General features: G+C 38.5%; 1 protein-coding gene across 1 annotated transcript in view; it reads right to left on the reverse strand.

Annotated features, from left to right (window-relative positions):
* Positions 1-12779: 12779 nt before the first annotated feature.
* The window catches only part of RGS9 (regulator of G protein signaling 9), a 57845-nt gene continuing 43877 nt past the window's right edge, over positions 12780-26747 (reverse strand). The window contains 6 exon segments of the mRNA XM_044449491.1: positions 12780-13507; positions 19114-19199; positions 22269-22407; positions 23169-23256; positions 23655-23770; positions 24960-25073. Of these exon segments, the coding sequence (XP_044305426.1) occupies positions 13330-13507; positions 19114-19199; positions 22269-22407; positions 23169-23256; positions 23655-23770; positions 24960-25073 (721 nt within the window). The 3' untranslated portion in view covers positions 12780-13329.

Raw genomic sequence — 26747 nt, forward strand, 5'->3', positions numbered from 1 at the left:
ATGGCTTGTTTATTACCAGTTGTTTTCAAGATTGAAAGAAGAAACCCCATCCAGGAAAGGTACTGTAAGAGGCCTGGCAGAATTTGAAAAACTGATTGTGTAACAAAATTACTCCAATTTAACCCCAAAACTCTGCAACTTAAGAAATGTATTGATAATTTGGATGCAGAACCTTGGGGAAGAAATATTGTCCTGCCAATGGGAAGCCTTATGGAAAAAAGGTATTAAATTTGCAGCCAGTCAAGCACTAAAGAAAATTGGTATAAGTTTTTTTGTGGTATATAGCAAAACACGGACAAGAATTATAATGGAAACTGTTTTAAATGTTAAAAGGCGCAAGAGAATTTCTACCATATGTGCTGGACTTGTGATAAAATTAAAATATTTTGGATGTTGATGCATGCAGAAATGCAAAAAACCTTTAAAATCAACTTTCCTATGAGCCCTAAGAATATGCTTCCGAATATAATGCCAGAGACTTTTTCAAAGAACATGTCAGAGTTACTTAAATATATGACATCTGCCACAAGAATTACAATTGCTTCTAAATGGAAAACAGCAGAAAGTCCAGAAACTGAAGATTGGAAAAATAAGTTGGCTGAGTATGCAGTGATGGCAAAATTAACTAATTATGTAAACAGAAGACAGATTGAAAAATGATAAATGGAAATTCCATTATATGCAATTTAATTAATATAGAACAAAAGGAAGCCCATTAAAATATTGCTGGTGATTTATAATTGTTTCAGAGTGAATAGAAAATTTGTTGGTTAAGAGAAATATAATTATTTTTAATGCAAGCTTCAACAAAATACTAATTAACATAAAGAGGGAAATGTTGGGGTTTTCTGGGAATGTACAGGTTATGAATGTATATTTGTGTAAGATTCTGTGGCATTCTTATTTTTCTTTTACACTTTTCTTCCTTTCTGTTCTTTAATTCTTTAAAGAAAACAATATTTTAAAAAAATAAGTCAAGAGTGAGCATTTTGTTTCCTTCAAAAAGTTTCAGCATACAACTCCCATCACCCCAGCCAACATAACCAATGGTAGGAGTTGATGGGAATTGTAGGCCAAAATATCTAGAGGGCACAAGTTACCCACTGTGTTCTGAATGTTAAGCAGGACAAAAGCACATTTGAAAAACAGGGACAAAAAATACAACAGTTCAAAAGAATTAACCAGGTAAGAAAACTCCCTAGCATACCTAATGTAGTAAAGAGTTATGAAGAAATCAGTGAGTGATAGAGATGAATTGCTGATGACAAGAATGGAAACAGTCCAAGAGACATGTTAAATTACTGAATTTTTACAGAAAGGTAATCATTATTTATAATCCATGTGGTCTGATGCTGGATAAATCTCATTGGTTATTCCAGTTCATTCCTTTCAACAGAATGATTCATCAATCAAAGTATAGTTGATTGTACCTGCCAATTCAGGGCTAGCAAAAAAAACAAACATTATGTGTAAGTGAGTCACATCTTAATAGCTTTAATGTCTCTTTATCCAACTTGTCCTTCTTCTGCCAGTTTCTCCCATGGGCAGATAACTTCTTTTGCAGAATCCTTGTAAACCCAATGGCTGGTCACATCTTTCTCCTCAGAGAGAATTGGGTAGATTTTGCTCTCGAAAGGAGCATCCACTTTTATCTGGAAGAAGCTGGGATACAAAAGAAAACTCATCACAATTTGGATATCTTCCAGAGCACTTTCAGAGAATAAGAACAGCATACAGGCAGGGAGTTTGGACTTGAGTCTTGCTTCAGCATCCCATCTTGGTGCCCTCCAGATCACCTCCCCAGATTCCTGGCGATTGGCCATGCTGGCTGGGGCGAGTTGAAGTCAAAAACATCTGGAGTGTCCCAGATTGGGCAAGCTGCTGTTGAGCATAAAGGCAGCGTATATGTTGAAAAAATCAGTGTATTTTTGTGCTCGTGACAGAAGGACTAAACACACAGACACACACACATACCCTGGGATAGATGGAAGGAGAGAGGATGTCAGTATGTTTCATAGGTAAACATGAATCCACAATGGAATTATCACAACCAGGACCTACCTACACATCTGGATTTAGGGGCCATTGGGCAGGGTTTATGGTCTTTTCATGCTGATGATGGCAACAGTGATGCTGCATCCTTCACCAAGCTGATTCCTGACCATCAGCGTGCCATCTGGGGAGTTAACTTCCTGGGGATGATGGGAGTTAAAGCCCACAACATTGGAATAGTACCAGACTGGGCAAGGCAGATGCATATATAGTGCCTTGGAATGTCCAAAACAATTTGCCCATGTATGTTTTTAAAACCCCAAAACAACAATGCAAGGGCAGATGTGTTTTATTATACCCATATTGCAGATGGGGAGCTGCAGCTGGGGAAAAATGGTTTGCCCGAACCAAAAATGGTTTGCCCAAAAATGGTTTGCCCATCCAGGGCCCTGCTGATTTGTAGCTCCATCCCTTAGCCATGGTGGGAACCCTTCCCTGGCGTCCTCATTCAGTGATCAAAGGAAAGGCTTCAGTGCCTGCCTAATGCTGCAAAATCCAGCCATTTACCTGCAGCTTTCCATATCCCTACTCAGCAGCATCAATAAAGGACTGAAAGCCTCTCACTGAAATGATTGGGAAGCTGGTGTTACTCCCAACAGGCCACATCAGTTGTCTTGCCTTTTCCCTCTGTGCCTATCCTTTATGATGACTCATCTGTAGGGGAGTCAGAAGGGGACCCAGCTCTTCTTCCTTCATCATTTGGGCAGAAGCGAATGTTTTGATGGATGCAGCTTCTTCTGCATCTATGGAATGACTGGCTAGCACACTCCTTCAGCATTTCCCCCTTCTGCATAATAATAAAAAGTTCATGAATCTGAAGCCAAGATTTTCAAATCTGTCCCACTGCCATTTTCTAGGCTTGTAGGTGTGCCTTTATAGGAAAGCTGTGTGGCAAAGAGGTATGTGGCTTCTCTTGCCATAGTTCTGGAGGCTGTGGAAGTTGCATCATTGCCAAGCATATATTAAGAGTACAGGTCCCTAAAGACCAGGAATTAGGAACCTTAAGTGGTTCCATTCCTTTCGCATGTGTTGGAACCGCATAAGAAAATGCACATTGCAATTCCACAGTAAAAAGGTTTCCCGGAGGGGCAGTGTGTTTGGAGCAGAGAACAGCAAGTAAAGGCAGCATTAAGCCAGTGATACAGTGGTAAAGGTTGAAGTGTAGCAGTTCATCCTGTCCATCCTTATGGCCACTCCTCTTAGAAAAATCCAGAAATGCAGTCCTTCGTGTTGCTCCATGTCAACAAAGCAATTCTAGCTGTTCTCATCTCTATCAGGAGCAGGTCTTTTGTAGAGCTAATGGGTCTTGATTGACTGTTCAAGACCAAGCCACCCTAAAATGCTTTGCATTGCAACAGGGATCACTCAAAACCATATATTTGGTTTAGGAAAACCCATTTTTCCCAGCTACTGTGAAGAATGCAGTAAACCTCAGAAGAACCACTTTGGTTGGTATCCAGCACTGTGTCTCTGCGAATGCTCTTCTTAGAATGAAACACCCCCCCCCCCCCCCCCCCGTCTCTCCCTTCGTAATAACTCTCAAGGCAAATCTTAAAGGGAACAATTCATTGGGGTACTCACTTGGATACCTTTTTGGACTTCTGTTTTAATGGTTGGTTCAGATCATCTACTGGCTGCACTTTTACATGACTTACTGCAGGGCATTTGGGTGAGAGGGTTGCAAAGACTGGTGAGTTCAGATATCCCCGTTTCAAGAACCTGCTGAGGGACAAGTTCATCCGGGACTTGGGCAGTAGCTTGGTCTCAGAGTTCATAGGAAAGTGGGAGCTGCTACAGGTTCCTGATTCAGAATCCATCGAGTTCTCCACACGTTCCATGATGGAAGGAAAGACATTAGAGCTGGATTCATGGTTGTCCCAGCTCCTATCAAGGACTGAGGTGCTGTCTAGGCCTACATTAATGACAGAGTAGCAGCTAGTGCTGTTTGGCAGAGGGATATGTCCAGAGCACTGAAAAGCATGGCAGGAGGAAGGAAGAGTTCTGGAAGGAGATGGAGGATCAGAGGTTCCTGTGTAAACCGTCAGATGGGAAACTGGAGTGGTAAACTGGCACAGCTGCTGAAAGGAAAAAGAGAATATTTACAGCACAGAAAGTGGCATGGAATTCCTAGGGAGCATTGGATTCCCAGTGCAAAGCTAGCCTTAGCTCTTGGCTGTCTCACTACTTGCCTCTGAACTCCACTGTGCTGTTTCTGTCTCTACTTTTTTCTATCCATCTTTGCTTCAATCCCTGGTTGTCATGAATACATACAAAAGGGGACAAACTTTCCCTAACCCTTACATCAACACACACACATATGGGGGGTAGAAACTAATTACAAACCTAGTATATAATAGAAACATGCAAAAATATATCATTATGGTCCTAATAACATCTTAAACGTATTACTTCCAAACAGATACCTGAGTCATAATAAATAATGCATTTTATAACCAAAATTTATTTATTTTTATTTATTTATTAAATTTTTTTGCCGCCCCGGGGCGGCTTACAACAATAAATTAATATAAACATTAAAAATCCAAAAAATACAATATAAAATAAGCCGCCCTGGCCAGATAAAATACTGTTTTCTATGTTTTATACTTTTAAATGTGCTTTACTATTGGCTTTCTCACTGGTTTAATTGTTTTTGTTCTTATTGAGTGCATTGCTCTGATAGTTTCAGCTATTTGTGATTGATAACTTTAATTAATAAATAAAAGTGAAGAAATCAAGAAAATATTTTCTTCCTTTTTTGCAAAACACTAATTTAGACTATGGTATGGTTGTGGTAACTCAAGAAACAGTTGATAGATTTGGAACCTGTGTAATAAAGGGAAAATATTCTATGTTGACTAGAAAGCTACAATGGGAAGTGGGTGGACTTGGTTTTATTGGAGAAATTTGGATATTTTTCCATGGTTTTTTCCTTAACACATCACCCTAACAGACATGGGAAAATTGCTTTTACAGTGTTTAACTGTAAGCCGGGGGTGGGGGTGTCATTAAATATCAGTTTCTGGGCAAATAAAATTACAGCGCCTTAACTTATCATAAATCATGTTTCCAGTGTAGTTTATCAGCATGTATCCTAGTAAGTCACTTAGTCATTCTCTTCATCAAATTCATCAGCCTCTACTGCATCTGATCTGTTTGCATATTCACCGCATCCTGTCACACTATTTATTGCCCCTCACATTTCAGAACATGGAAGAGAAGTATTTAGACAACTGCATCACCCTGAGCCACTTTGCTTCCTGCATGTGGATTTGATCAGGAATAGGATAGATTGTGGTACATCAGACCAGCACATCACTGCTCTCTTTATCCCTCCATCCAAATACAGTTGGAGTTTCAAAACTTGGCTGTGGACTATCAGCCTGAACCCAAAACACTGTTACATTGGGGCGCACTTGTTATATAGGGTTATAGAGCAATTAGTTGGAGATAGTGGAATGTTTGGCACTAGCACTGATGTAAATTACATTGCACCAGTGACAGCCACCTTTACCATAATATCGATACTACTTGCTAGTATAACAGGTTTTCTGGGAAAACCCATTGCACTAGCCAATGCTATTGGCATTGCAGCAAAAGTAACTTATGCTAGCATGACTTAGTTTGCATTAGCATTAGTGCTGCATAGGATACTGCCTAGCTGCTCCCCTTTCAGGTGCTTCTACATAATCAGGTTCTAGTAGTGGCTCAATTTTTTCTCTTGGCTGTATTTTACCTATAGAATTGACATACAAATCTATGGCTACAAGACTTTGATGTCAGGTGAATCTATGCTGAGCTCTTTTGGTACCATTGTGTTGTGTTGTGTTTTGGGTGATGCCTGCTTTTTTTGTTTTGTTTTTTGTTTTGCAAAATCTTCATGTCTGCTTGCATACTCTTGATCTTTGATCAGGTTCAGTGGGAAAGAATGTCCCTTTTGCTCATCTAAAAATGATCAAGATTCAAGAATGTGTCTTGAGTTGGGAGGGATGTGCTGAAGCTCCTGCATCTCTGCAGAGTCTACTGGACACAGGCAGGCATAGTTTATGCAGTCATGAAGTGGGGAAAGTAGTTACCAAGTTCTTCTTTAGCAAAAGGAAGCAGTCGCCATTTAGGTTTTATGTACTGTATTTCTTTGACAATTCATTGTACCCCTAGTTGCCTGGTGCATTTCTTTGGCCATCTGCTTGATGAACGCTCTTGAGGTGGTGTGTTCCTTCTAGACCTCACTGAGAGTAGATAATTCACTTCCATAAAACAATTACAATTGTTTGCCATCCAGTATCTGATGGACAGTTGCTGGAAAGAATTTTCTTGTTTTTACACTCAGCTGCTCAAGTCCCCTCAATGTAATTGCCCATGGTCTCAAGGAAGAAAATATTAGGAATTCTCAAACATCCATGTTCCAGTTTGCCTTTTATGTCACCTTAGAAAGACTTGTTGTGCCTTCTTGTACAATTGCAGATTCAATGAGGCAATTGTGGGCATACTGGATCCAACTATACTGACACTTACATTCTGTACCCTCTTCAGTGTACACACACCACACACACACACACACGAGTGCATTGCTTTGGTGAACATCTTATGAAAGGGGTTACAACCTCAAGATTGGTTTTTGGTTCAGTACTGTACATCAAGCCATTTTAGGAAGCTCTTCTAGGGTGTGTTTCTATGATGTTCTATATTTCTCTGCATTTCTTCAGTTAAAATCGTAATCCATTCAACTTGAGCATCTGTGGTTTCAGACAATTCTGGATTCAACCCATCTTCAAAGATACCATTCATGTGTTCTGTCACTTGTGATTGCCAGCTAAACTACAGTGGGCTGCGGTGAACTGCACAAACCAGGTCACTGATACATCTCGGTTCTACCGTTTTGAAATGAAGTTGTTCCACGGAAGGACATTTTGGGGCACTGATTGATAGTACTATGCCCCCTCGCAGTGGCTGTCTTGTGGGTGTGTGTTTAAAGGGCAATTCAACAGTGAACCTTTACACCATTCTGCTTGCCCTAGGTACTATAAGTTGGTCCATCAAGTCTGTTATTTTAAAAAAGAATCTCTCCCCCAACTCTTTTTTCTCTTTCTCCCCACAGCATGTCAGGAAGCAAAAGCTGCTGAAAGATTAATTCTCCTCAGGGCTGCTGCAGTGGCTTTCTAACATGCTGTGTATCTCCTACTTTCCTGTCTATGAAGTTTGCTTTCTTGCCCAAAGGCTCATAAAATCTGGTGTCAACCCTGCTTCAATTCCCCACATATCTCTTTAACCACTTACAAATACATAAGATAACCCATTCCAATGCTACTAATTGTGCTCAGATTTTATAATGGACTTCTTGAGGCCTAAAACCCCCCATCTCCATTATGTGCTGTAACCTACTTTATAGGTAACTAAAGAGGTGCTTTAATAATAGTGCAATATGTATGAACAATATATGATGGACGGACAGATGGGCAGATGAACAGCATGGATAGTATAATGTTACATCCAGTGCTTAGGTGTATGGTATGAGTAGATTACTACTATAGCTGTGAATTGCATTAAAGCTTCTGTTAGCTCCACATGACTATGGACTCTCACACAAACTCTTCCATTTCCTACCCTATCTCCAATGCAAGGTTACTGCAGATAGAATTATGCAAGCCAGCTCATAGCATCAGGCTGTTGATATATCTTTTTGATGTACTAGCAAATCCAGCCAACCACCTTGTTTCACTTGGAAAAGGAATGTAACTAATTAGATTTTTTCTATTATTTTCCATCAAACAGCTCATTCCATTAAAGGCTTCTTTATCTATTTCTTAGCAGCTTTTCTATACAATTATATATATTGATTGTAAGAAGTAAAAGAAGCATCCAAGAAATATAAAATACTGCTAAATGTAGGGAAAGCTAAGAAGTAGATTAATATATAGATAAAAGCTAACAGCAGGATAAATAACCCCCATCCAAATCATGAACAGTTAAAAGCTTTGTTTAATAAAAATGGTCACCAAAAAGGCTAAGAGTGTGGTTCTGCTAGACATAATTTAACTTATTCTTATGTTTCTACTGTTCTACTCAGCCTTTGGTACTGTAGTACATATTTACATAGGTATGAGAATATTCTACTGAAAAACATAAACTAAAAAAGGTATTCCAGTTTGAACATTCACCTCCCTTTGTTATCTTTTAGCAAGCTCTTAAACATATTTTAATTGTCATTTTGTTTGCTATGTCTATAACAAATATTTTCCCTCTTCTTTTCAGCATGACTAAGACTGCAATGTTATACATTTTCCTAGTAGTAAGCTCCATTTAGCACAACTAGGTTTACTTCTGAAAAAACACATATAGGACGGCATTCTAAGCCAGATGAATTCAATTCGAAATGGCAAATCCAAACTTGTTAGGCAAGTAGAGGATTGGGAGCAAGAAGGGATGTTTGATGCAAATATCACCTGGGAATGATGCAAACATGTTCTGAGTTTGAGAGGAATTTAGAACTGTCACTGAAATAAAATTAGAATCACTTTCATTTCTCTTTTACAATATATGTTTTAGATAGGTTAGCTTTATAAAATTGAATAAGTTTTGCTCATATTATTGCATATGCTTTTGTTATAGCTTGTTTTGAAATTATTTTTGACTATCAGTTAAACTGGTAGAAATGCAGTAGAGATATCATGAAAACAAAATGTGTAGTAATATATTTCAGTCTGTTATTTTCATGAAATTTGCTTGACTTCATTTGGGAGAAAAGAATAACATCTAATAGTCTATCTCCTCCAAACATTTATAAAGGTGTTAGTTATATGGCCTTTTCTAAGTCATCTTTTTACAAGCGAAAAAGGGAGGGCTGCAATATTTAATTAGTAGTGTTTTGGATAACTGTTCACACCATACAAGCCTGCCTGACCATTAAAATCTCCTGAGACCCCTTTCCTAATGCTACCAGCTGGTGAAATTGAAAAGGTTGCTTTTGAAGAGAGGGCTTTTTCAATGGTTCCTTCCCCTAATAGCTATGAGGAGGAGATTGTACCTATTCTCTTGTTCCACATACAGAAGTCCCTTGGATCTTACTTCAGTAGTGATGACGGAAGAGCAACCTCCACCAAGGCTGAGACCAGCAGGCTAGTTTTAACAGGGTTTGGTCCAGCCATGTAGAATATGCCACTCCGTCCTCCAGCATGGCTGCAGAGTTAGGGAAAATCAACCAGGGCACTGTCACTCATGTGCCTGGCATCTCCCATATGAGAGAGCAGTCTCAGCTTGCCTGGTAGGGCCTGCCCTGGCCTTCTTTGTTCTCCTTTCAGCATCGAATTAAACTCACCTTTTCCACAAGATTTTAAAAATTGAACTTTGCTTTATTGTTTATTTGTTTTTGAGGGGGTTGTTATTTGGATTGCTAGTTTTATGCTTATTGTAATTTACTAATTTAATTGTTTATTTAACTTAGTGCAAGTTGCATTGAATGCACTGTAGGAAAAACCTCACATATTCTTAAAATACATATATACATACCATGGGCAATGCAGGATGCATACATTGCTATGAAGGATACACAAAAAAGTGGCAGAGATATTCCATCAAGCAGTGACAATATGGTGTGATCTTGTACAACCACTGCATTTACTTTGTGATCATTAATGACAATAATTTTTCATTTATGAGTTAGGTTGACATTTAGGCAGTCACACTTTGAGGAACAGATCCAAGTGACAGCCTGTGTTCTTTGAAGTATGTTTTTTGTTTTGTTTACTTTTAATCTTTACCTGTAATGATAGAATCTGCTTCCTTTCAAGATCTTACGTTCCTATTCACACTTACTTGAAGCACAACAGGACCTACCCCTAAGTTAAGATGGATAGAAGCTGGCTATCTATATTTAGGATCAAGATTTAGATGGAGACCTCCAGGAAACAATAGCACTCTTGTTGCTACATCTATAGCCAGCATAAGGACTTAAACAATTTAAATACAATTTTAAAAGATGGTATCTTATGATCAAGATATGTATCAGAATTTAATATTGATATATTAAGCAGATGCCTTTTACTTTTCTCTATATACTTTCAAATTCCCTTGAAGTATTTCACTTAATTACTGATTAAATCCAAAGTGACAGAGGCAAAAGCATGAACAAAATAAAGATATATGGGAAGGAGACAAAGACATGACAAACAAGCATAATGATTGTTTCACTTTCTAGTTTATTTGACAAGAGGAAGTAAAAGAAAGAAAATGTGACAAATCTAGGTGGGGAAGAAGAGAGCAGCATTCTAAAATTCCAGTGGAAGCCTATTGCTTCTCAATTAACAAAATGTGAAACACACTCTATCTTAGAAATTTAACAGTATGAAAAGCAATAGCATTGTACATGCACACTGACATGAGTTTATGCAAAAAGAACCATATCTTTGCAGATAGCATGACTTTAGAGGCAAACAACAGATTTACAGCAATGTTGATTCTCTGGTGTACTTTTTGAACTTTCTAGTTTGGGTGAAAGTTTTTCACATTGACTACTCTGCTAAAGAACGCTTGTTCATTGCAGAGGATTCTGGGATATATTCAAGGGCATACTACCTTCTTGTAGTCTTAACTCATCCACCATGAACTAAGAGTATAGCCTAGAACAGACTTTTCCAGCCAGGGGCCTTCCAGATGCTTTTGACTTCAGTCCCAGCCAAAGTAGCCAGTGGTGAGGGATGCTGGGAGCTGTAGTCCAGAACATTTGGGAGCTACTAGTTGGGAAAGCTAGAAAGTAGCTGATACTACCTTGCTATGGTACATTAGGCAGAGGGTGGAGACTCCTATGTCAGTGGGGATTCTCTTCCATTGCATTTTTTTTCTGCATGGAGTGGACTTTCCCCACCTCTGCTAGCAAGAATACCCCCCTCCAACTGCCAGCTACCCTCTGTCCAGGGCATTCTTGCTGGCAGAGGTGGGGAAAGTGCACCCCCTGCCACTACTGCTCCTTTTGCTAATGGTTGGAGCCAGGTTTGTCTCTTCTTGGGTGTCCAAAGAGCATAATGCTAGTGGGGTGGCCTTTACACAAATTTAATAAATGAATAAATGCTGAATTTTAAAAGAAAACCTTTGAACAAATTTTATTGTGTGGATTTACCATTGGTTTTATTTTTCTTTTGCTTAGTATGTCACCTTGAGTACTTCAGCTATAGGGCAAATCATAAATTGGATAAAGGGGCAACCTTAAGCAAGTTTAGACAGGAAAAAAGGCCTTCATCTTCCATCTGCTGGAAGTTATAGGGATTTTTCTGTCTAAGCTCACACAGGATGATGCCTTAAATGAATTGACTATGGAACTGAAGGAATATATATACACCAGTCTCTATCACAAACAAGGAAAGCAAATGGTGCTGGGTTGTGTGGATTTCTGGTTTGTGTAAACCTGTATTTATTAGAAATTATTGTAAGCCCTCCTGAGAAACATTCAATAAAATATGAGATATACATCTTCTAAATAAGTAAGATATCATTTTAGAGCACCTGATAAGCTTTAAAGAAGCCCCAGGGTCTCTCAGAAAACAGTTTTCAAGCCATGGCATTGGTATAGTATGCAGTTTCCATATTGGCCTTAATAAAGTGGAAGACAGAACATTTTAATGAACTAATCTCCATAGCTACATTTTCCAACTTGAGAACTTCACTGAGCTCTGCTTAAAATTATAGCAATGCTCCTGGCCTACATTTAGACTTCTTTGATCTAACATAAGTTATCACTCCTAAACTGTTTTAAGATCACATTCTTCATATTTTCTCATGACCTTTTTGATTGTGGTATTCTAACTCAACCACTATTACAGCAATTCCCAAAGCTTTTCTGGTATTTTGCAAGAGATAATGAAATGCAATGACAAAAAAGGACATAACTACAAGCAAGCCCAAACAGAGATGGATCAAAAAATGAAAACTAGACAGTTGAACTAACCTGAGAGGGGAAAAAAGGTGGCTTGGAACAAGCCTATTGAAAATATATATGATCCCCAATTCTACTCATACGGTCATAGCTCCTGGAATATTCAAATACTTCTTGATGTAACACTTACTAGTGCTGATAATTTAAATTCTGGGATGGGGAACCAGTGGCCCTCCAGATGTTTTTTTGATGAACAGGTGTTAGAATATAAATACTCTGTGAATCTTCAGGTTTGTTATAAAAAATACCTTCCTATAAATCACCTGTCGCATTCCATCACATTTCCTCACATATTCTCCAAGTAGGTGGTTCCTACTATGGGAAACTTTCAGTTAGCATCTGGGACTAGGAAATGGGTGAAGGACATTGATGTTCTCCACTAGTCAGCATATCCTCTTACACAAAATAAAGTAAATCCTGCAGAATCTAAAGGATCTATAAAGGTCTTCCTTTAAAAGAAGGGACACCTGAAAAACATCTCTATGATCAAGCTATACCCCTGACAGAAGATACTCCTATCCTAGTTCATATAACAGAGATACCTTCAGCTGCTGAGTATATTTGGAATTTATGTCACATGCACACATTGTGTACACGAATGTGATTGCATGTTAATCAGTCCAGACCACCTGCAACTCCTTGGTTCCATACTTAACTAATCCAAATCAGAGTACCTACATTGTCCATAAACATAATTTGAGAAGAAAGGAAAAATAATTTACTCTTAACCAAGATGCTTAAAGGGCATTCAAGGGTGACCAACCTGTGTTAAATAATCTGGCATATACACCTTTATAGTCTGTATACTATCACAGTCCCTGATCTGTTCTCCTACACCTCCACAAGAATCTCCAGGTAAAGAACAAATACCATACGGCTGGAAACTGGATTCAGTTCAGCCAAATTCTTCACAGCACGTATTTTCAGTCCTTTGCCTCCATTACTTGCAGGCAGTGAAAGAAGCAGCAGCCATGGTAGCTAGTTGCCATGGTATCTAGACTTTTGAATGTTTAGATCTGGGAAGGATGTTTCAGGCAGTTTATAGAAAATATTGTTTCCTTGACTTGTAAAATGAGCCCATTTGATATGGGAGAAGTCACTGCAATGCTCACAAGGCAACTCTTTTGCCATCTATGTTCTGTGATTCTCGCAATGGCTTATGAAGTGACAGTGCTCTGGATGCCATGGCAACGGCATGTGGTGGAGGGGAGGGGGAGAAAAATGGGTCATTGACAATGAAGCACCACTGCCACCTGCAGGCAGGGGAGAGGAAATGCAGCCCTACATTCAGCCAGCATCCTCCTAATTCAGTTTGGTTTTCCCCCTGCAAGGTGTTCTACAGCATCTGGGCCCTACTTAGCAGGTGGAGCCTCCTGTTTGAGCTGACTTCTACGATCCAGCTTGCTCATAACCTGGGTGATGTCCACATTGGTGGCTGCTTCTTTAGCCTTGGCTTCTTCCTCCAGTTGCCTCAAGATGACAGGGCTCGGGCTGGAACGGAGCTGTTTGCGAGCGAACGGATTATTGGAGCTGAGAAGAAATGGAGGGCAAAAGAAAAACAGAGGGTTACCATAGGTGACAGTAAGTGAGAAATGGTAGCTGGACACTCAGGGAATGTAGGAGTTGAGAAACTGCATCAAACTAACTTTATGCTGCTTTGGGCTGTTTACAAAAATCAGTTATCCTTGGATAACATTCTCAAATCTTATTGATTTACTAATGCACACAAGAAATGATGGATTGAATCAAACAAAAACTGAGGCAGCAACTGCTGATAGGGTTAAGATTTTGACTTGCTGTTCCTTTGTCCTGAATAGAAGAATCTTTTTTTTACAGTAAATTCACTGCTTGTATGCTGGTGCTACACACTTTCCACACTTATGACCTGAAGCAAACATGTAAAATGAGGGCAATGTCTATGCCAATTGAAACAGTAAGACTTCCAAGGGTCTGGAAACTCTGCTTGGGTCAGGATCCAGATGTGTACACAGTTTCTTGAAGGGAAATCCCAGTGTAACAGTGGTATATGTAGCAAACTTTTGCTATGTACAATTTGAAGGTGCACTTAATGATCAAATCAATAAAAACAAAGTCGCAATCTCTGATGGGAGGCATTCATCATTGCACAGATAAATTCAAAAGAATGGAAATTATCCAAAGATAGCTACTAAGACTGAAACATCCTATAAGTCCTTGAGAAAGTGAACAGATAAACAACCCTGAGACAGCATGCTGAATATATAAACCAAAACCAAATACACTGTTTGGGCTCCCCCCCCCCTCCCTTTCTAAGGTGCAAGTACTAACACTACAAGTATGCATCCCTAAATCCTCATTAAACCACAACCATATCAAGAACAGCCAGCATGGATGTTACTAATGTTAATAGCTCAAGCTGTGCTTCATTCCCTGGGAAGCAATATAAGGTCCCTACTTTTTCAACAAGGTTTTCAACATGAAAATACGTTTAGACTTGCATTATTGCCTATATTTTGATAGCAGAGCACTTTCCCAGCTTTATATCTACTCACTAACTCAAAGTTTGAGCTCTGGGCAAATATTTTATCCACACTGTAATTTGGTAGGTCCAAGTGGCCTAAGGAATCTTCATTTTGTGGCTACTGCAATGCTTTTTTTCCACTTTCCCTTTCTAAATTTTTGGGCCAAACTTCCATGTTGCTTATTAATGAAGCAAAGTCATTATGAAATTGCTTTATTTCAACCATTTCACTTGGGGAATGTTTCTTATAAATATGGCTGCACCAGTAATTACCATTTACCATTTAATTACCAGGCTTTGTGATGTGGTGAGCAGTAGCAATCCCAGTAGCAATCAGAACTGGGAAGAGTGTCTGTGTGTATGTGTGTGTGTGTGTGAGAGAGAGAGAGTGAGATAAACACTCACAAGATGAAACTGACAGAATTAATTGCATAAGGACTTAACTACTTACCAAAGGAGAATTCTATGATATATATCTGTCAATTTAACTTGACTGCAAGCCAAGTTTTTCATCTTAGCTGCAAGGCCAAGGTGTAAACACTCTTCCCCAGTAAAGTTTTCCATACCATATTTGGAAAGCCTACAAAGCATTCCCATTCCCTATATGCTTCTAGATAGCCTGAAGTGCCTGATCCTGTTTAATCTTGGAAGCTAAGCAGGGTCAGGTCTGGTGAGAATCTGGATGGGTGACTTGAGTGTATGATTCTATGATTACTGCTGTAAAGCACCCAGAGAGCTTTGACTGTGTGTGGTGGTGGTACTGATTCCCTATTTGTTTCTCCTCTTACGGTTCTCAACTGCACTAAAAAGAAATATGAAATATAAAATAGTAAGTATTTTCTGTAAAGCACCTGCCTTGCCTGTACTTCCTTTTCCATGAAAGGAAGAACATGAATTGCACTCCAAAAGCACCTCTTAGAAAACATGATTACATTTCCCAGAGATACAAACACACAGTATAGTTGCTTTTGAAAAATGTACTGCTGATGGCCAGGTATCACGGAGGAGCACCCTGTACAAGCAGTATAGATATAGCACGTCTCAGAAAAATGCTAATTAAAAGCAGACATGCAATCGACTTAGAGATTCATCTGAATAGGCACATGCAACCTTCATTGTGAGATATGATCCTTGGTGAATATAAGTAAAATCTGTGTACTCCCTTGACACACATAAGGTAAGGGCCTGGTTGAAGTTAAACCAGTCCTGCCCATTAACTGGAAAAGAAAATCAAAATGCCCATTAAAGTAAATGGAATTATTCCAGAGGATTGTGCCTTAGTGTAGCAAGCTCATGCATTACTGTGAATTGGATATCTAGTGAATGTGAATTTACTAGTAATTTAGTAAATAGTGATACAGAATTTTAGAAGACTTAATAATTAAGAAGAATATAGTCAACTCACAAATTATGTCTTGTTTTTTTTTTTCCAGATTTTAAAATCAGCTATCATGTCCATTCCATGGACAGATGCCAAACAGTGCCATTCCCATGTAAGTGTGTATAGGTATACTTATAAAAGCAATGTATTTGGAATCATAAGGTGATTGATAATAAAAAATTAACATAGATCCAATAAAATAGAAGTAATGTAGTAAAGGTAGGAATACGGATGGTACATGCATCTGCCTTTCACCCTTTTACATGCTTAGTGGAAGAAACATAAGTACTGTGACAACAAACACAACTGCTATGCAAAATATGAAGCAGCCTTAAAACAGATGGATAAAACACTTACAATTTTACTTAAAATGTTCAAACACATGCTTAATCTGGTTTCACTAAAATCTGGTTTTGATTAAACTATTGCAATTCTCTGTTTAGACAAACATTATACAGTGTAATAATGAATTCTCTCTAGGCAGATCCACAACTCTCACCCCCAGTGATGATCCACATGAGCTAAGAACAGTCTCAGGTCCACTGAAACATTTTGATGGCTTTGCTAAGAAAAAGCCATTCTGACTGACACTGACCATTCAAAGAAACATTAACAGTGATAGCAACCCTTGTCTCACTTGGGCTGTTTACACACTCAGTAGCAGACATACTCCTGCTAAACAACGGTAAAGCACTGGAAGGGTGAGCTTCAGATGAGAAAAGGGTGCTGAATTGTTATTGCTGCCCACTACTGTTTCTTCACAATCCACTACCCCAAAACCAGAAAGGACCGCAGCCAAGAGAAAAGCACCCTGGAGAAATCTTATTAACTATATACAAAATTAAGATTTCTACTGCAAAAAGCCATCTGAGCTGTCCTCCCTGCCCACTGCTTAAAATCATCTTTCCACCTCCATCACTTCCAAGGTATTCAGCAGAGATCCTGAGAGATATTCAGTAGAGAGTCCCCTGCCATAGCATCTAGTTTGGCCCTCACATTGTGACAATAACAATAATGACAATGGTGATTTTTTAAAAGTATCCTCCAGAGAGGTTTACAAGAATAAAAACATCAAGATGGATCCAGACTAAGCTAGTTATACTTCAATTTCATATAAATCAACTTGAGTATAACAACAACAACAACAACAACAACAACAATCTCTGCATTGTTCCATATTGGAAGAGACCCAAGATGATTTGTATGATCCTCAGAACAACCTATGAAGTATGTTAGCCTGCAACTGAGCAACAGGCCCCAAGTCACCCTATAAGCTTCATGGTCAAGTGGAGACTAGAACCCAGATCTTCCCAATCCACCACCCAAACCACCGTACCACACTGGCTCTCAATTAGTCGCGAATAACTTAGCACACTGATTTTAATGAAATAAAGACCTGACTAACTTTGTCTGGATCAAATCCAATACAAAACCAGAAGCATGAAAAACATTGAAACCAGAGAAGTAGAAAGCAGCTTTAATTGAGAAGCAGTCAGAATATTCCAAAGGCTTATTGGGAAAAGATGGCCTTGTCCTGCCATCTAAAGGCCATCAAGGGAAGCAGCAAGCAGGACTTTTAAAAAATCATTAATATATTTGGAGTTGGTTTTGTTTTTTAAGTATCAGTTGCATCTTCATCTAAAATTGATCACAGAATGCTATGCAGGAAAATATTTATTATAGCATAGAGTGTTAGAAATATAAAATGTATTTTCAGTTTAAGATGGAGTTAAATATAACATTTAAAAAGAAATTTTATATTTTCCACCTGCAGACTGTGCTCCTGGCTTTGCAGTTTGCATGGCAGACATACATTCTAACCAGCTGTCGGGACTGTCCTTTTTCCATAATTCAGAGAGGAAGACTTTTTACTTTCTTTAAAAAAGCAGCATGTAAATTTACCAGTATATATGTCCATCCTTTTTGTTATTAAAGTTGAGACATTATTAAAAGAGATGTAAAAATGTTCTAGATCAGGGGTCTCAAACTCGCGGCCCGCAGGCCCCTTGCCGGGCCGGGTGGGGCACGGGGGAGGGGCCCTGCGGCCTTCAAAGCGCCAGCGGCGCCCAGGCCGGCCTCTGGGAGCGACGCGGGATGAGTGGCCCACCACCACCGCTTGATGCAGCCCAGCCTCACCCAGACTCTACTTCCAGCAGCCCCCAGGTAAGTTGAGTTTGAGACCCCTGTTCTAGATGATGGAGGGTGCAAAATATGTTGGTGACATCATAGTCAAATTAGCACAGCACACAGGCATGCTTTTTACTGGGAACCTGCAGCACTGTGAGTAGCTGTATTTTTTAAAAAACCTGCAGAGTTTAGTCCTGGATAGCAAAAGGGACATCTGGATTAAATAGAGTGAGGGTGCTTCTAAGTTGACATCTTTAGCTATGTCTTCCAGCACCCATAGGTCTTGAGAAGTGGTAGGAAAATTGTAAAGAAGGGGTCCCCTTGGAAGGAAGAAGTGATCTCTTCTGGTTCACTAAAAATTAAGTCCAAATCATGGCAGGTGAGCAACTGAGATAAATATACAAGTCAAATAGCTAAGTATCTATGTGCATGTGCTTTCTTAAAATGGTGATGTTATCAAGGGCTAATATGGAGGTGTCTATGGTTGATTCCATGAAGTCTAGAAAATAGGGGCAATATTACAAAGGGATTGTTGGTTTCCCTTTCCAGAGCATCCTCACCCACTATTTCTTTTACACAGCTTTTATGATGTGTGGTGAAGTGCACAGTATTGATAAACATTATACTCTTACCTCTTCATAGTCTTCACTGGCCAGCCTTTAAGGAAGCCAGTTATTTCTCAACCCTAGCTGCCCCCTCTGCAATACATGGGTAATTTGAGACAATGCAAGTTATGCTTTGTGGGGGAAGGTTCTGTATGTCCCTGCTACATATATATTACGACTGTAGTTGTTGTGTCAACAAATTAGTCCCAGGGGTTATTGTAGGATGGTTCCCATGACAACTAACAGGTGCAAGGACAACTATTTTTATGCAACCAGGAAAGAGGGAAATTTGTATGTTTTTCCTCAGTGATCAACCTAATTTTTCCTGGAAGCAAGCATGGGCAGATACTTTACTGCAAAAGGGGTTTTCTAAGTCAGACTTTTATTTTTAAGCAGAACATTTATTTTAAATTATGCAAGTACCTAAGTCATAGTCATTTTTACTCGGATTCTGGTTCTTTGTTTTTAGTGCCCTCATTTAAACCAATAACAATAACTCTTAATTAAACCCAAATGGACTTGCCTTTTTTTCACTGCTTCCTGTGGTACAATTGCCTTGGACAATATTTCCTTGTATATAGGAGACTTTAAATAGCGACCATAAGAATCCTACTGGGGAGAAGAAAGAGAAACCAGTAGTTATAGATTACAAGCATCCTAATTAAAATCATCTCTCCTTACAGCTGTTTAGGAGTCAAAGAGGCTGGGAATGAGGGTGGGGGCAGAGGATAATCTCACCCCCACATTAAATATGCATTATGAAAACCACTAGTTAAATTAATGTCCCTGGAGTTAAAGCTGGGGACTATTAAGTCTTCTTCTCAGTTGCCAAACCATTCAACAAGGGTTAAGCATATCATTGGTATCTGTCCTCCATTTCTCAAGTACATTGTTTTAAGACCTTATGAGTGCAAATCAGAAGTGGAAAATGTTTTATTGAAGTTTCTGTGCTATGAATATTTGAGGACTATGGCTTAATATATCAGCCCAAGTCATGCAGGGCATCTTTCCCGTGTGTGGTCTACTGTAGACAGAATGGCACAGACAGACTGAGGATGGGAGAGAGAGGGTAGTCTTGACCTTGGGCATGGATGTTCCATTGGCCTAGATGATGCCTTCATCTGCATGGACCTATGATTTTTTTCCTGTGAATAAGTTTTATTCTTAATATACCTAACAAAAAGAAACTAAAAAGCATCAGTCATCAAAAACATCAGACCTACTGGGTCAGCCCCCCACATTTTTTCTTTTTATATTAAACTATAAACATGTTTAAGTCTATGCATAGTCCCGTTCCTCTAGCCAATAATAAAAAGAATCCCAGGTTTGATAGAAGTCTGTATCTTCTTTCTCCCTCAGTGACAAAGTCAGTCTATCCATTTCCACACAGTCCAAGATCTTTTTTAGAATCAGTTCATCGGAAGGTGGTTCTTCACTCTTCCAGTGTTGGGCAAATGCAATCCTCGCCGCAGCAGTTACATGTAGAGTCAAATACATTGCTTGTTTACTAAGATCATCAGGTGCAATGCCTAATAAGAAAACTTCAGGTTTAAATGTTAAAGGTTTTTGTAACATTTCCTCAAGCTATTTGTGTATTTTAATCCAATACTTTTTTGCTTTATCACAAATCCATCTCATATGATAAAAAGTACCTGATTTGTATTTACATTTCCAACATCCATTTGACATATCTGGAAACATCTTAGCTAACCTATTTGGAGACAAATACCATCTATAAAACGTTTTATACAAATTTTCTTTATATGAAGTTGCTAATGTTACTTTAATATTTCTTTCCCACAGTTTTTGCCATTTCTCTAACTCAATATTATATCCAAAATTTTGTGCCCACGTTATCATAGTTTCCTTAACCTGTTCATCTTCCATTCTCCTCTCCAGTGGGGAATTGTACTATCTTTTAATCATTTTCTCATCAGATTGAAGAATCACGTGATCAAATGCTGTTGACTCCTTATAAAAGCCCCACATTCTATGATCTTTGGCATATCTCGATTGCATTTGAACCTTGTGCCACCAAGAAATATTAATTCCTTGTTCTTGTATTTGATTCAATTTTAATCCTCCATCATTATCCAAAATATCATCATATCTCACGATCGTATCAAAGTTCAATGCATTTGGATATCCGAGAGCTTCCATAGGCGAAACCCATCTTGGTAATTTAGTATACAGTTTTGTCTTTAACTTTTCCCACACTGACATTAGTGATTTCCTAATATAATGATTTGAGAAACAACCATGTACCTTACACTTGTCATACCACATATAAGCTTGCCAACCCATTTGCAAGTCACGCCCTTCAAGATACAAGATTCTCTTCTTTCTTAAAGTTATCCATTCTTTTAGCCACATTAAAACCGAGGCTTGGTAATACAACTTCCAATCAGGAAGACCAAAACCCCCATTCCCTTTAGCCTCCTGGAGCATTTTTAATTTAATCCTTGGTTTCTTCTTTTTCCATATAAATCTCAAAATTTGAGTGTTTAAATCATCAAAAAACATTTTATCAATTTTTATGGGAATCATTTGGAATAAAAACAAAAGCTTTGGTAATATATTCATTTTAACTAGTGCTGTTCTTCCCAACAAGGATAACTGCAGATTTGCCCATTTTTCCAAGGCACACTTAATTTCCTTAGATAGTTTGTCATAATTATCTTCTTTCAATGTAGTACACTTAGCTGTAAGAAGAATTCCCAAGTATTTAACCTTTTTAACAATTTGAAGATCTACTTGTTCTACCAGGGTTTTTCTCTGCTCCAACATAAGGTTTTTTACTAACAATTTCTTCTTGTCTCTGTTTATTTTCATCCCAGTAACCTCGCCATATTTTTCAATCCTTTGTAGGAGTTTAGGCATTGTTACCAAGGGTTCCTCAGTTATAAAAACTAAGTCGTCTGCGAATGCTTGCAATTTATAGCTTTCATCTCTGATTCTAGTGCCCTTAATATCCATATCATCTCTAATATTTCTATTTAACACTTCTAGAATCAATATAAACAACAGTGGTGATAAAGGACATCCTTGTCTTGTGCCCTTTTGTATGTCTATAATGTTTGTAAATTCTCCATTAATTAGAATTATGGACCTATGATTTTTGTATTCACACAAAAAACTTTTTCTTTACTTGGGCCATTGCTTCTGCTGCTATTTGTCTTAGATTAGACATACAGGCAAAGAGAGAGACCTTCTTGTAAAAAATGGGGAATGTAGAATCCTTATGACATAATCAATAAGGAATAGTCAGAGAAATCAAGAACTCTAGTTCTATCTAATTTTGGGTTCAAATGGGAACAATGAAGGCCAGTAGACATTGCCCAGATTTTCAAAAGTACCGTCACTGCAAACATGAAAGGTCCTTGATTCTTAATGCTTACAAAAGCATCTTCTTGTGCAGAAAGAATGCATCATTCTTTTCTCAACAAAGAATATACTCTTAGTATTTTGGTATGGGCACAACGAAGCATCAGCCAACCCCACTTGAGCTGTCCCAAAATATGGGTTTCTTTCATATGTTTTCATCTATCACACCTTGAAATAGGTCATTGATTCAATAGGGTGGATTTGGATTATACTTTTTCTTTCAAACAGGTTGTATGAGAGTTATGCTGAAGCCATTTGAAAAGACAACTAGATGTATATGCAACGATCACAAACCTTTTTCATAAGCATGTATATATGAGTCTGTGCAGCATCTAAGACATAGCGATGAGGGTGTTTGAGGCCTCTGACTGTAATGCCCATAGTAGTGCCATCAATATTGATCCAGCGCCTTGCTCCTGGTGCCAGGAAAGTTCTGAAATTAAAAATAATGAAGAAGAGAATTGTGTAGTATAGTAGGAGAGAAATTCAGAGATTTTCTTCATATAACAAGGCAGATCTAAATGTTCTGCTTCAATCAAGAGAATGTGTTTTCTGCTCTTTGATACAAACTGATATTGTAAAGGTCCCCATATGTCAAATCCTGCACCTACAGCTAATGATGTTCAGCACTATTGTAACTGTGGAGACCAACACCACACCATTAAGAATCTTTTAAGTGACTTTAACTGACATTTGAGAATATTCTAAAGCCTCCTGAATGAAAAGGTCTTGGAACATGTGTCTATTTAAATCTTCAATGTTAGGCAGTGGGGGAGGCAAAATTCTGAATAAGATTCCAGCACTACCAGATTTCACAGAACTTATTTCCACATAAGCATGCCTACCATCACATACTTAGAATAGGTTTCCATGACCATTCTTCCCTCTTTAATGTAGCTTTTTGTTAATATATTGTGGGTGCGATCGAATTGCTACTGGATCATGCAAGGGATTATCCAACCTGAATTTTCATGAAGGGCCAATGCTTTAAAATCCTCTCCAACACAGCAAAAGAAAATTGTCACTCAAACTATTAAAATATAACTATAAAATATAGTTTTATATTTATAAATATAAATATAATATAAATATTATATTATAATTTATATAAAAACTAGAAAATATAACTATATAATTGTAACAATAAACAAAGCAAGTTAGGAAAAGACTTTTGTAGCACCATATTTCACTCACTTGTAAATTTCTTCTGCCTTTTCTTTCACTTTGGATTGATCTCCATATTTCAGATCTTCACATGCTTCCCAAAACCCCAGATTTTCCCCTTAGTCAAAAGGGTAAAAGAAATAGCATAGTATGTTATAGATTCATGTGTATAAATATTGTAAATGCAATGGATATGAAGTCCTTAAATAATTTTCTGTAAGGAGAAAACCATTTCAATAAGCAGCAGAACCCTTTCTGTGATTAATATTGCTATTTTGTGTCCTGAAACACTTGATGGCTTCCTAGCTATGAAGTCCATGAGCCGAACCTATGTGACAGCTTTGTTTGCTTTGCAGGTGTGCCCCATGACCTCAGATCACCTCACCTTGTAAAGAGAGGGAATATTTTTCTGTGCAAATAAAATTCATCTCAGCTAGCCAAGTGTAACATCATTATCCTACTACACTGAAAAGGAGAGACAGAAAAGTGGGAAAGCCAGCTCAATTTCACACCTACCACTAAATTCTTTCTTCAGGAACAGCTGAAAGCTCTGCCGGCCTTTCGGATCCCTCATCAGTTCACTAAAATTGAAAGCCCATCTCTCCACACGTGTTTTGGTGGGGATATCCACCCTGCAAAAAATTTAATTGCAGATAAATCACTGAAAGAGATCCCTCTGCCCCACTTTCCAATATGCCATTATATGCTCTTGAGTGATTGTTTAGTGGTCTAAACAGTTACTTAATTACTGTTTCATACAACAAGATCATTATACCCAAATGATCTTCTTTGACTGACAATTTAGTTGTTCCACCAAGCTGGTGCTATCTTCATTGTCAGAGAACAAAGCATGAATCCAAATTACATTTTGAAGAATGCACTTCCATTCAATGCTCTGTCAGCTCTTACACCACACACATATGAGGCTAAAAGTGACTCTTTTTAAATTGGGCTTGTAATGTGACTGTAAAACCTACTGACCAGATTGTTCCATCACATTACACATTTCTCTCTTCTGCTTTCCATAGAAAATTATGCCTGCCACATCTGTATATATTTAGCAACAACAAAAGGAAAAATTTACCAATATGATATTGCAAAGTTCCACCCAGATATGGTGTTTGTCACTCCTTTAAAACAGAGGAGTGTTGAACTTCAGACCAGTAGGCCAAATCTGCCCTGCCTGGGGTCCTCTGAGGTTTCCCAGAGGGTCATGCCCTCTTGCTCTGGTTCCTCTGCCTTTTCTCCAACCAATCATTTGGTGGCTTCTTAGCTTTTGTACAGTTTTTCCCAATCCTAAAAGGCTGAAGTGCTCAGTTATTGGCAGTAAGAACTTCAAGCAGAAATACCCTGTCCTTTTTATATTCAGCCCCACCCACCACTGTAATCTGGCTCCTGGCAGTTTCTCCAAAATTAAATTCAGGCTTTGGGCTGAAAGAGGTTCAACACCTCTGCTTTAAAAGCCTTGAGAGATCAAAAAGGATACTGCTACTTTACCTACTGGTCTATCAGTCCTTTTGCTCTCTCTGCTCTAAAATTTCACTTACTAAAGTGGAAAGAAAAGGAGAATAAAATAAATGGAGCAGGAGGGCAAGAAGCAGAGCACCAGCATCCTCTCCCTCTCTGGCTTGTATCCTTTAAAGGGATAGACACCATCTCCAGATGAAGAAACAGCAACCCTACTCACCAAACTGATTAAGCAGGAAAGAAGAACAGCAAGAAAATAGAAGTCCGTGAAAATATAAAAGTTGCTCTGAGGTTTTAAAAAAAAGGAGTACAAATCAGGTAGCCTCAGTGCAAGTCAGAAAATGAAATACGTACAGCTTTGCATTGAGCTCCCAAAAATCAAGATCATCCGTAAGCCAGGGGTTACCGGGGAGGCATCCTGAAATTATGGGGTCATTGGAGCGGAATTGTTCACTGTACTTCACTATTCTGAAAATATTGGACATGAAAACAGGTTGATCATCTGTGGGCAATATCTTAAACAAAACAATGGAAAAGGAACAAAGGTGACTATTAATATAGATCTTGGGCGACTTTACAACATGGAACAACATTTCAGTGTTAATGTGATGCAAATTGTAACACCACCTCACCAAGAAGTCATTTTGTAAACACTATTTCACAAAATAGGTATAACTCCTTGAGAAAGTCAGTTTCAAGCATGACTAAGATGCTCTAGAATATTGTATGACTATAGGAAAATCCAGGCTAAACTATGCATTCTGCGTATCACATGGCATAGCCCTTCCTGGACTTTACCATGTTAAGTGTGGGACCACATGTATGAATGCATACCACATCAAGGATAATCTGTCCATGGACAGCTGGTCTGGCAGGGAGCTGTGCTAGTTTTCTGTTTTCCCTCCCAAGGGGCAATAATTCAAGCATGAGATGTCCCACATGCAGTCAGAAGTGCTAGCACCTCCGAAGAGACACACCAGATGCTGTTCCTAAACAATCAGTTGACTAATCAAATAATCACCTGCTGGAAATTGGACTTCTATCTCTTGGCAGAAGCTCAATCTGGTAAATATCCAATTCCTTGTTATCTTTCACACAAACTCAGGAACTTGGCTAAGAACCTAAGGTCTTCTTGCTCCAGTGGAGGCACGCACCTGGGCTTTTTGATAATCACCTCTGGCAGTTCCTTCCACCACAGCTTGTTCATGCATGTCAACAAGCAGGGAACAGCTTCATTTTCTTTTGAAACTGCACAGAACTCCTGCCTCTAAATCAATCTTCCCCAACCTAATGTACTCCAGATATATTTAACTGCAGCTCCCATAATCCCCAACCAGCATGGCCAATTAAGGTTGATGGGGATTCTAGTTCAATATTTCTGGAGGGCACTTAGATAAGCAAATGTCCTGTAGATCAGCTTTCCCCAACCTGGCAGCCTTCAGAGGCATTGGGATTGCAACTCCCAGGATTCCCATCCAGCAGGGGTATTGAGTAGGAATTCTGGGTGCTGCTGTCCAAACATATCTGTAAGGCACCAGTTTGGGGAAGGTTGCTTCTGCTGAAGAAGATTCCTTGCCAGTACATATCCCTTAAGCATACAGTCTTGGGATTTCAAAATTAGCTCATGATGTTCTTTGGGTAAAAGTAATATCAAGAACTGTAAATCTGGGAAAACCAATTTGCTGAGAATCTATATGTAAAGGAATTTTTTTAAAGAAAGCAGTTACACAAATTTACGGAATGTGATAATTTGTTCTGAGGACTATCTGTGAAAACAATAATAGGTGGTACAACATTTCAAATATTTTCAAATGCTGTTCCCAGAACCACTATCAAGAAAAATATAAGAATAATATATTCTTCTTAGTAAGAATAATATATTCTAAATAGTAAGAATAATAACTAAAGAACTAAAAAATGATGGAATTAAATATAGGTGAAATTTTCTTGCTTAGTTCAGGCTCTTGGATCATATAACACAAAAGAAACTACTAATGAGGGAACTTACCCTGAGTGTATTATTTACTAGAAGAACAATGAATTTGATCATGTGAGCTTGGGCAAGAGTCTTCCTTTAATCTTGTTCTATGCATATGAACTTGGCCTATGTGCAACATCAAGGTGTACCTTGAGAGCTGCAGC

The sequence above is a fragment of the Varanus komodoensis genome, unplaced genomic scaffold, assembly GCF_004798865.1.
Source record: "Varanus komodoensis strain SLA01 unplaced genomic scaffold, ASM479886v1 scaffold59_1, whole genome shotgun sequence".
NCBI lineage: Eukaryota > Metazoa > Chordata > Lepidosauria > Squamata > Varanidae > Varanus > Varanus komodoensis.